At 30.6% G+C, this 13057-nt stretch overlaps 1 protein-coding gene across 1 annotated transcript in view; it reads right to left on the minus strand.

The window, feature by feature from the left end:
• Positions 1-212: 212 nt before the first annotated feature.
• The window catches only part of LOC111636854, a 19913-nt gene continuing 7068 nt past the window's right edge, over positions 213-13057 (minus strand). The window contains exons 3-6 of the mRNA XM_023382243.1: positions 5705-5824; positions 5514-5627; positions 549-628; positions 213-454 (exon numbers count right to left, since the gene is read on the minus strand). Of these exons, the coding sequence (XP_023238011.1) occupies positions 223-454; positions 549-628; positions 5514-5627; positions 5705-5824 (546 nt within the window). The 3' untranslated portion in view covers positions 213-222. The remainder of the gene's footprint in view (positions 455-548; positions 629-5513; positions 5628-5704; positions 5825-13057) is intronic.

Raw genomic sequence — 13057 nt, forward strand, 5'->3', positions numbered from 1 at the left:
TAATTTTATAAAAATTTTTGCGCCTTTTCAATTAAAAACTTTTTGCCTAGAGACAAAAACTGAATTCAAGTATTGAATCTTTGAATATCAAATTTAAATTTTTTTATCAATGGGCAAAGCAGAACTTAAAATATTATTCATGTCTGAAAATCAACTTTATGGAAATAAATATATATTTAAACAAAAAAATATAAATTTAAAAGTTTATTCTCTGTTAAACGATCAATTTGCGATTTTCATTTCTAAACTACACATTCTAGCTGTGAAATCTTCAAAAGCTGATTCACAACTTGTAAAATCATTATAATCTTCGTTTCTCAATTGTTGATGAGCTTCGTTTATGTCATTAACATTTACAGATATATTTTCAACATGTTCTGATAATAAATTTAATCTTCTTATTGTTTTATTTCTGAATTCTTTAATCTTTTCCAATTTCTTCCAAATTTCTTTCCTAAAAGAATTTTTCAAGAATAAATTAATTAACACGCATTTAAAATCGCTTAAAATTTTATTCAATTTTCGAAGATACACGTAAACATTGTTACTTTTCATTTTCCTTTTCAGCTGCTTTCAACATCGCTTTATCGTTAATATCTTCAAAACACTTTTTAATTTTAAATTTCAACTGAATAAAAATATTTACATTATTAAATGAAATTTTAAAATTTACAATAAAATATCTAAAAATTTATTCTAATTATTATTAAAAATCTTTGCTGGACTATACGCAATGGGTTTTTTGTTATATCTATCTTCACATACAGTAAATGGAATATTCCAAATTTATACTATTCACATAATAAATATAAATATGTTTTGTTATTTTAACTACCGGTATTTATGAATGCCTATTTGCACAATAAATGTTATTTGACATTTATAAATGAATTATTTTTAAAATAAAAATTTACATAAATTTAAATATTTTCAATATTTTATAATAATAATAATAATATATTAAATTTACACTTCTAATTCTATAAAATTCCTTTTAGTTTCTACATCAGTTGGAAACGAAATTATTTCTATAGAATAATTAGAGAAAATAAAAATAAAAATCTGAAAAAATTCTACAGGAATTTTTCCATAATACATATTATAAAATCTCATACATTTTCATGAAACGAAATATAATGGCAAAATTTGTAAAATGAAAACGCTAATGTATTATATTATTATATTATGTCTTAACGTATTAATTAATGATTATATAACAACAACAACAGCAAACAAACAATCAAACAAATAATAAACTTTGCCCTGAATTCACAGTATAACAGGATCGATTTCCTTTCCTCATTTTGAAAGAAGCTTGGACTGCTACAGGTTAAACCCATCATACTCAACCTGCGGCCCGCGGACTTTTGTGAGTGGCCCGCGAGCTTTTGTGAGTGGCCCCGAAGTGAAAGAGAGCGGAAAATAATTACGTTGACTTCTGGAAATAATTACCACTTCTGGAAAGTAGTGCCCGATCAATATAAGACTGTAAAAAATGTGCTCAAAATTTACTTACGTTGTTCGCATCAACGTATCTATGTGAAACGTCATACTCAAAAATGAAATATGCAAAGAACATATATAGAAACTGGCTTACTGATTCACACCTGGATGCTGTTTTACGAGTAGCATGAATCAGTTACAAACCTGATTTAAATGAATTGACAGCCGAGCAGTCAAGGTGGCAGTCTACCGCTCTGGATCGAATCCGGTCGGGTCAGGGAATCCCCCAGGAATTTTTCGGGGAGTGGTCCGTTCGGATATGTCGGGCCTCGTCCCTCACCACCCGGTCGCACCATTGTGGACCTGGCCTAACCCAGACCCACAACGGTGCCTGCTATAGGGGCCTGCTATAATGCTGCCTGCTATGGACCTGCTATAAAAGGCCCTCTTAGTGCCCACAGGGCGGAAAGAGTGTTAAAAAAAATTTAAATGAAATTGTGAAAAAATGTTCGCAATATCAACAGTCACACTAAATTTCTGGGGTAAGTGAGAAATTAAGTAAGTTTTTTATTATACTGTAATTGTTATGTTGCGGCCCGCGTGTAATAGCTATCATGTGTATGTGGCCCGAGAGAAAAAAAGGTTGAGTATGGTGGGGTTAAACGAACAATTGAAGAAGAAAAGAGAACCTTACAGAAATATATAAAGAAAAGTAAAAAGGGAATGGTAAAAGAAGCTAAGAGTCCGAATTGCAGAAAACCGAAGAAACAAAGGAAGCATACCGAAAAGAGCACTTAACAAGGTAACAGTGAAACTGGCCTTCGAGTAGTTTATTTCCCTCCAAAACTAGTATCTTAAGAATATCAAACAAAGAGTAGAAAGTAGGAGAAATGAAAGTAGCTAAGATAATGAACATTAAATGTCACCCGTGAAAAGTGAGTGAGAAGACTGTCGAACTGCACAAGAAAATTACACAAATATACTGTCTCGAATGGTATAACAAAACAGCAGCACTAATTCACTGAAATCTTTTCATAAAGTATGGATTCAGTATAGCAAGACTTGATATAATCACAGAATAACATAGAAGTGAAAAAACTGTTGAAAAATACTCTGGGATTTTCCAACACAGACGGGTAAACATCTCAATCACTTTAGAATAAGATCTTATTCTAAGGTTTTTACCCTACTGCCCAAATATAGGTTTTATTTTGGTCAAGCCGATATATCCTAGCATTAATTAGAGAAAATAATTAAAAGACATAAATGGAAAATAAGGATAATAACAGAAATATTATATCTATATAATTATTTATTAATTTCAATCACCATTTAATCTTAATTGTTAAACATGCGCACTGTATGCCTGCATGTAATGCAATTTACTATACAATACATGCGCTATGGTTGTGGATTATAGTTTAAATGATAATATTGATATTTTTTAACTCTTTTCGCATATTTTAGCAATCCCATTGTGAGTTCGGCCAGGCCCACACTGGAGCGACCGGGTGGTAAGTGAAGGAGACGACATATCTGGTCGGACCATACTCGAAACATTCTGGGAATTTTCGACCCGTCTGGATTCGATGATATTGGTATTGTATAAAAACTATCTATTGTGTTTATTGAATACAAATACTACCAACATTCTCTTTTTTATGAGCCGAATAAAATACAGGTATACCTCGCCTTACGTCGGTAATTGGTTCCAGGAAAACGACGTAAGTCGAGAAACGACGTAAGTCGAATTTACTTGTCTCCGAATCTACTTATCACTAGGCTAAACCGTAAATTACCATTCCCGGTTCTGTATTTTATTTATTAATGCATTTTTAATAATATATGGTTAATAAAAATCTATTTTAAGCTTATAAAAATCTATTTTAAGCTTATATATGGTTAATAAAAATCTATTTTAAGCTTATGGTTAATAAAAATCTATTTTAAGCTTATCTATTTTAAGCTTTTTTCTGTACTCTATTAAAAACTAAAATAAATTTTAGTTTTTAATAGAGTACAGAAAAAAGTAATCTAAATTTACGAATGCATGTACTGTACTGTAAATACAGTACATACTTGTAAATGTGTATATTTTAATATGATTTTATGTGCTTTAAACGTTTATCTAGTGATATTACGACTTCAATATTTGTGGCAGACAGACGTAAAGTCGAATAAAATGACTTAAACTTGATTTTTATTTTTCCATATACTTTTTTAACAAGCGACGTATAATCGGGAACGACGTAACTCGAAACGACTTAAGTCGAGGTATGCCTGTATATACTATTAAAACCGGAATCGCACGGAACCGAATATTTTTTCTGGTTTGACAAGTTTCCATTGTGAACAGATTCTTTTTTAACAGAAAATCACTTCGTTCCGAAGAATTTTTTCCGTTTAGGTTAGTTTACTTTATATTTAGTATACTTTTTATTAAACGCTATAGACAGGTTTTACCGTAGACTATGTAATTTAGGTAAATATTTGAACTTTAACCTAATCGGAAGAAAGACATACTAAAAAACCTAGAATCCGGCAATTAATTACTGCACAAATATGTGATTCCGATTGCACAATTCAAAATTTTCATTACACATTTTGTGTCCAATTGCACGTTAGAATATACACTGCTGCACTGTATTAGATGTTATATTAATAGAAAAAATAGTATGGGTACTAAACGTCTGGGAATACATCTGAAAATCCCAGAGTCCTGGGAGAGATGTTTAGAGATTAAATCCTACCAATAATTCATGAGGCTGTATAAGTGGATACTGAAAAACTTGATAAATACTCAGAACTTGCTTACGAATTAAAGTATCTGTGGAGAATGAATAATATACATATTGTGCAAATAGTCCTTTCTTTCACAGGTGTCATATCACTTATACTATACGAAAATCTTAAACCATTAGAGTTTCTCAACAGCACATACATCACACTACAGAAGGCTGCCGTACTATACACATGTTACGCATGTTAAAAACTGCGTAAAAATTCTTAAACACTGGTACTTATATGAATAGCACGTAAACAGTGTTCTGCAGTTATGTCTTGACTCCAGTTCGACATAGCGCTAACTACTTGAATACTCCTATATGCCATGTATGAAGAAGCGTTTTTAGCATTTGCCGCTGTAGACAGATAAATTTTGCCGTCCTTATTTGTAGTAGGAGGTTTAAGATAAAACATTATATATGTTAATTTCATTAAGTTACAAAAGTATTTCTCCTCTAAATACTTATTTTTAAAAAATGATATTGCTTTTATATATTAACATATTAACAGACAGATCATGTAATTAGAATGCACTTATAAAAATTTGCCTCCGTAGGCACATGCCTACTTTGTCTAGTAATAAAAACGTTTCTTCAATAACGCCTTGGCCACCAGTGACCAAGCGGTTCCGTTCCCTAAACACTGGGAGTTCGGTCGTTATTGGCGCCTCGCTCGGACGGGCTGGCCACGTGGAGTTTTCCGGGTTTTCTCCACGTCTGTAACGCCTAAATAGGGGCAGTTACCCTTATAAAGACCTCCCGGACGGCATAACCCCACCGCCCAAGAGTGGAGTTGCTGTAACTTAATATATAACAAATAACGCCATAATAATGCATAATAATTATAATAAAGCACCCTAGATGAGAATAAACCCATTTAAATTATCTTCAAATAACGAAAAATAATTTTCAAAAATTATTAAAACCAAAGATTATGGATGGATAGATTGCGATACGACTCCTAAAGTAGGTACTGTGTATTGCTAAGAGAAGTAAATCAAAAATAAAATTGTTAAAAGTTCCAGATTTCAGAATCGAATCTTAAAAATCAAATTTATTTCATTTTATGAAAGTTATAAAATGCTTTTACTTATGCAAGCAATTTTTATTTATTAAATAGTTGTAAAAATAATTGATTGTAATTATTATCTCTACGTTAATTAAAAGGTACTTGAGATGCAATACGAACCTTAAGATCATCTAAATCAAATGAGAAAAATCACTTATTTTTTAAAATGAAATTAACGTTTTCCCACGGTTGAGAATTACAGTAAAAATAAAAGTTACCAGTTTATCTGCTTTTTTCATATCGTTTATCATCTCATCAATTGCCATCATATCTTCCACAGAATTCAAATCAATATATATTTTTGAAATGTCGCCACTATATTTACTTATTATCTGAAAATAAATTATCATTAACAAAATTAAATTACTAATGTTTATTACAAAAATAACAATAAATTTTGTCTTCTTACATTTTCTAAACTTTTGTTAAAATCTCTTGAAATTTTATTTTGATAATTTTGAATATCTTTTACAGAATCTTTGAATTTTTCAGTTTCATTTGCTATATAAAACTCTTTCACGTAATAATACTAAAAGAATAAATAATAATAATTTATAACTGAAATATTAATTCAATTTATTATTAGGCATTGTAATTAGTTTAGTTCTTTACACTTAAACTATGATTATATTAATTATACACTACATTGGATAATTTTAAAAACAATAGACTATCACGATTCTTAATAATGTGCATTAGACGGCCAAATAGCTAAAACAAGGGCGTCTTACTACTTTGGAGGACTCCAGTTCGAACCCCAGAGCTCTTAACCGTCCTTTTTGCACGGATAGCTTTTTGCTGCAATAAAATGTTTACAAGGAACACTGAGAACGACTGCTTAAGTTACTTTTCTCAAATTTCTGTCTGGCAAGGAAGATGACAAAACTGATAGTTTTGAAAATTGTTCTCCAAAAGATGGTAGATTATAATTGACAACAGAGATTTTCCAGATTACGCAAAACAAATTGTTATGGTTATGCCATAAATTAATTCTTGAGAGGAGAGGGTTTTAAGCATTACAAAGAAAGACAAAACCGATGTCACAAATTGTTTGCAGAACGATGGAACCAGCTCCGTAACTAGTCTTTTATGCGCCCAGTGCGAGCTTCTGTAACTACGCCCCAAAACTATGACCCGAAACTTCGTCCAGGTCATTTCTGCGCCCTGTGCCTGGGCACCGCTGGCACCGCCCTAGTTACGGCATTGGATGGGACTATCTTCTCTGATTACTTCTATATCGCAGCGGTTTTCAAGCAACACTAAATGCTATGAATTACATTCTGATCTCTTGAAGAAAGCTAAGGCTGCCACTAGAAGTTATAATGACTGCCATTGTAAAAAGTAATATTTTTCAATCGAAAACATACCTGGACTTTTGTAAATATAATGTACCATACCTATATTGTAAATTCATTCCAGTCAGAATAAAAAGTTCTCAATGTTCTATACCAGTAATTCCCATACTGTTTTTTCACGATCCCACTTTCAAATTTTCGCGACTCAACATTAAATCTATACACAATAGAACTTGTTTGTTAAAGTTTTTACTTTTCCTGCTCTGTTATATATAACAGAGAAAAAGTATCACGATTGATCAAAAATGACCCCCCAAGATTTTTATATTTTTGGACTCGGGATCTTGAAACGTCAAGAAATGTAAAACAAATTTGAGTGTTTTTTTCTGTATGTATAGATATTTGTGTGTGGAGGTGCCACGATTTTGAAGTTTAATAACTCCTGTGCTTTTTGTCGAAAATTTCTGAAATTTTGTAAAGAGGTTTGTGCATTAGGAGCCATTGATGCTATTAAATTTTGGTGGCTAAAGCTAAGGGGTAGGAGTTGGGGAAATAAAGGGGATTGAGTGTCATATCTCGAGTAGGTTCGAACTTAATGACGATTTTACTCGTTATTAGCATTTACAATTTTTATAAAACCCATCCTTACCCCCAAAATTAACTTTCTTGTCATTTTATAATAATTAAAAATATAAAAAGTTTTAAAAATAAAATATTATAACAGGTGGCGCCACACATGCAGNTATGAGGCGTAATAATTTTTCAATTCGGCCGAATGGCCGCAGCTGCTTAACCTCAGTTTAGTTTTTGACTACTCTGGGCTACAAGTTTGCAGCGATCTGTCTTTTCAAGAGTGTTGGTAGTATATGGGAGTCTTTTACTCCTCAACTAATGATGAGGCGATTGTCTCTATAAGTACTGTATTCAGATGAGCGTGATGTCGGATAAGTTGTTGTCCCTCTATTAACTTCTAGAGGAATTCCTTTGGACCTTTTAATCCTCAGCATAATATCGAAGTTGCTGAAGCAAAATTTTTAGTCCCAGGTTATAAAAAAAAGCATTAAAAATTGTTTGAATCTTTTTAAATAATAGCTTTTTTTGTCGGAGTTTATTTTTTCTTAATACACAAGAAATGCTATGAAATGAATAACGTGTTACGATATTTTTGAGGCTCTTGTAAATGTGAGGATTGGGCCAAATGTCCTTACTGATCCCTTATCTTTAGTGCTGAGGGCACAATTCTCAATATTTTCTTAAATTATTGTAATAATTTTCGAAATGGAATATTCATCATATCATATACAGTATATCTGAAATCTAAAAACTATAAGATAAAAATCAGTAATATATGCATTATAAGTTTTGTTCCGAAATATATATATATATATATTTTCCTGGGAAAAAACTCAATGCATGCCAGATTTACCAGGCTATTTTGATCAGTATATATAAAAGATTGGGACAATGCCCTGACACGTACTGTTTGTGATAAATGATGGGATTTCGATCGGATTCAAAACTGGGCCATTATGGCATAGATTGATAACTTACTGTGCAGTCGTCTGAAAATAGTGTATATATGTAATTAACAGTGGCGTGCTGTCATTGGAAGCGCCGCTTCCCTTGTATTTTCTAAAATATAAATACATATTGTGCGATTATTTTCTTATTTTAACGTACTTTGAATTATTTAAAATTAATATTTTAGCATAACCGCATTATGTATTTTATTACAAAATTCTATACACGTGAAAAACAACGATAAGATTGCTATTGTATATTTGAATATAAATTCGTGTATGAATATTCCCAATGGAAGCGCCGTATTGTCGAATACAAGACAGTTTCCACGGCGAAAATATAAAGTAGCCTTTATTAGTTAAAAAAAAAAAGAAAAAAAATTCGTTTGTAGTTGAACACTCATTGTTTATATCAAACTGCGACGCAGAAACCATAAATCGCGGAAGGAAGTCGTCCTATAATCGGTGGAAGATCGAATTCATCTTCGATTTTGACCTTTCTCGCGCTAAATTGTCCTAGGAATCTCGTTACACTTAGTAACGAGGGACCAGGCACTCGGGAAGCGTGGTTGAGGGAGAACGACCAATCAAAATGGCCAAAAGAAAGAACCGAGATTGATATAATCCCCGACAATCAAGGACACCTGGTACTCCATTAACGTTAGTTCCCAATAACCAAAACACCGTGTGTCGACGCGCAAAAAAAGCAGTTTCTCGTCTATTTTTCAAATCTGTAACCCGTTCCACTTCGGACTTAGACCGTGTCGTCGACCCCAGCAGACGATATCTCCCCACCTGCCTTACAGACTTGTCAACGCCACTGTCCCGGAGCCACCTTCTATCGACGATCAAAGAACCACATCGACCCCCAGAATGTCCGAACAGCTGATTGTCCTAAATTGTCCTATTTTGTACATAGTGTAAGTTTATTTTATGTTAAAATAAACGGTTTTTGTTTCTTGTCGTATTTGACTCCTCCGCCACCATGCACGTATGAATGGCCCTTCTTTCTGCTTTGTCGGTAGATGCTGGTTTATATGGAGTCTTAAGGCTATACACCTTTACTCCGAGAGACTTGTAGGTGATCGCTATGCGACCGAAGAGCCGGCCTTATAGAATGGCCTAATCGCGCGCGGGGAAAGAATGCCTTCCGGGGAGACTTTTATGGAAAACTGGCCCCTATTCAGGCGTTATCGACATGGAGAAAACCCGGAAAACTCCATGCTGCCAGCCTGTCCGAGCGAGGCCTGAAACCACGACCGAACTCTCAGTGTTCAGGGTCTAGTCCACTCAAATGCGGGGACGAAGATGGTGGGCCAATGGACCCTAGACCATCACTGACACGCAATTATCTGATTTCCCCCTGGAAGTCGGCATCTTACAAAAACTCAGTTCCCTATCATCAAATGTGACAGCACGCCACTAGTAATTAATATTAAGCAGCCCGAGAAACTTAAGAATTTACTATGAGAGTAGTGTAAAATATATATATATATATATATCATTGTCACGTTGTTTATTAATTTATATCATATATTTAATTTTATAAAAATTTTTGCGCCTTTTCAATTAAAAACTTTTTGCCTAGAGACAAAAACTGAATTCAAGTATTGAATCTTTGAATATCAAATTTAAATTTTTTTATCAATGGGCAAAGCAGAACTTAAAATATTATTCATGTCTGAAAATCAACTTTATGGAAATAAATATATATTTAAACAAAAAAATATAAATTTAAAAGTTTATTCTCTGTTAAACGATCAATTTGCGATTTTCATTTCTAAACTACACATTCTAGCTGTGAAATCTTCAAAAGCTGATTCACAACTTGTAAAATCATTATAATCTTCGTTTCTCAATTGTTGATGAGCTTCGTTTATGTCATTAACATTTACAGATATATTTTCAACATGTTCTGATAATAAATTTAATCTTCTTATTGTTTTATTTCTGAATTCTTTAATCTTTTCCAATTTCTTCCAAATTTCTTTCCTAAAAGAATTTTTCAAGAATAAATTAATTAACACGCATTTAAAATCGCTTAAAATTTTATTCAATTTTCGAAGATACACGTAAACATTGTTACTTTTCATTTTCCTTTTCAGCTGCTTTCAACATCGCTTTATCGTTAATATCTTCAAAACACTTTTTAATTTTAAATTTCAACTGAATAAAAATATTTACATGTTATATGCTGTAATCGATGATGCAATTAGAGAATACATATTACTCAAATTGCAATTGCTTATCATTACGGTAATAAATTATTATATTTTATATATAAAACATTTTATAAAATGCTACTAAATGATTTGAATTAGAATAGATACTAAATTGGATAACAAAATAGTATACATTTATTAATGTTTAATTTTGTTTTTGCTTGTTGACTATAAATATAAATCAATCTGAGATTTGCTGTTATTTCAGTAAACCATTTGAGATTCTATTATTGTTAGTTGTAGTTGATTGAATCAATTTAACTCTGTAAATAGATGTAGTAATTTAATTAAGTGAAAAATTTAAATAATCAATTTATTTTTACCCCTAATACATGAATTCTATTTTTTTGAATAAGTAGTGTGTGTGTGTGTGTGTGTATATATATATATATATACACTACTTATCCAAAAGATAATATAGTTAAAATAGTTAAAATATATATACAAAAATATATACAATATATAAAAAAGTTAAAATATATATACAAGTTTTTAATTAGTCTACATTTTCGAAAACAGCATTAAAAATCATTTTGTAACAGAATAATATGACGAATAATTATGGAACAAGAAAAGCATTTTTTTTAATGTGGAGTGTAAATATTCTTCCGTTATTTTCTCTTGTAAAAAGTTTTGATTTAAATTTTTATGTTCTATTCATGGAACATTTACGTTCCGTTGTATTTTTCAACCTGAAGATGGCCTATTAATTAGGCTGAAAACGTTTGTTGTTTAAAAATTATATTTCTCGGCAAAAAAGGTGTTTTGTTTATCTTTATCTTTTGTAAATATGTACCGGTAATCCTATGTTCTTTATTAGTAACCTTGCACTTTTACATGAATAAGGATATAAGAGAATTCTTGCAAGACAAACCATTTTAAAAGATTACAGGCCGTTTCTAACAAAAGCACATCACTATCAAATATTTTTAATAATAATCTGGAATTAATATATAAGAAGTCTGCGATTTTTAATGTGACGATTATCGATTTTTATGCTGTACGATGACATACTCATACATAATGATGAGTTCTTTTAATAACAAATTTTTACGATATATTATACATTATAGTGTATAACTTTTATGTTAATGTACAATGAAATATAATAAATGTCAATTAATTTTCGGATTATATACATATATGCGAGTATATAATTGACACTTATTATGTTTCATAATTCATAGTTATGTAAATATTTACCAATAAACAAAACTTGAATTTAAGATTTATTGCATAATTTTATGATGATAATTGCTTTTAATTTACACATTTATTATTACATCCTGTTTTTCGAAAATTCCGTATACATTATATATAAAAATTACTCAAACATATTAATTTTTTAGATAATTTGAATATATTCTAAAAAATAACAAAGCAATAATCTCTTATTTATGATAGCCTCACTAAAATGTTGCACTACCAAAAATTCCGATTAAAAATTAAGAACCATCAACTTAATTAAATAAAATAGAAATAATTAAATAAAGTAGAAAATTATTTTTAATTTTAATTCTTATGAATTATTTATACCTTCATCGAATAAATTATTATTAGAGAGAAATTCGAATAGAATAAAATCCTTCAATCTGCTAATTTTAATAATAGTTGATTAATTATATATATTTTTTTTCAAAGCTCCCAGGACTCAGAATAAGCCATCCGCTCCAAGAATAACTTCTAATAGATTAGCTAGTAGTGGAGATTCTCAAAGGATAGAAGAATTAAACAGCCAGGTTAATGATACTGTTATATTATTTAATAACAATAATAAATAATAATACAATAAATTTGTTATTTATATTATTAGTAACAAGAGTAGTGTAATAACAACAATATTATTACCGTTAGTATTATTTTGAAGACATTATACATTTTCATATAAAATGAAATCAATTTTTTTTATAAGTTAGTCAGCTTGAAAATCTCACTTCTATTATCGCGTTGACGTTTTCAGTTTTTTAACGTAACAACGAAATCTCTGGAACTATGCAATGATAACAGGGCGGTAGATTTTAATTAATAAAAGTGTATACTGTTTTAAAATGAACAGAAGAGTAGTGTAAAACTAGTCTTTACATAAATCAAATACACTAATAATAATAATTTTAATTTAATGAATGTAGATGGCTGAACTTAAGCTAACGGTGGAAGGCCTGGAAAGAGAACGTGATTTTTATTATGGAAAGTTACGAGATATTGAAGTTCTTTGCCAAGAGCAAGAACATACTGAAGATAAAATGGCTTTAATAGAAAGAATTTTGGAAATCTTATACGCAACAGAGGTTTATAAATTACATTTTTAAAATAACAAACTGTTTATATATATACATAAATCTAAAAATTAATATTTTAAACTGTTACAGGAAGGTTTTGCGGTTCCAGACGACTTCACTGAAGATGCTATACCACCTCAAAATGACGAAGATGAATATTAATATCAGCTATACTTCTTTCATTTCCAATACAGTGTTCGTCTGCTTTCTTTCATATATATACATGTATGAAGTAGATTTGCTGGTTTAATGTGTTCCGCAATCTGAAAACAACAACAACAAAAAGTTATGCTGAATTATTAGTAATTGTGTTTATATATCCAATTTAGTCTTTGTCTTTTCCGGCATAATATAAAAATTATGGAAAAGCTACAAACTGTTACCAGAATCGCAAAATACAGTAATTTAAAAATAAATTACAAATAATATATATATATACATATATA

Source organism: Centruroides sculpturatus, unplaced genomic scaffold, assembly GCF_000671375.1.
Source record: "Centruroides sculpturatus isolate CEXI.00-Female unplaced genomic scaffold, Cexi_2.0 scaffold1101, whole genome shotgun sequence".
Lineage (NCBI taxonomy): Eukaryota > Metazoa > Arthropoda > Arachnida > Scorpiones > Buthidae > Centruroides > Centruroides sculpturatus.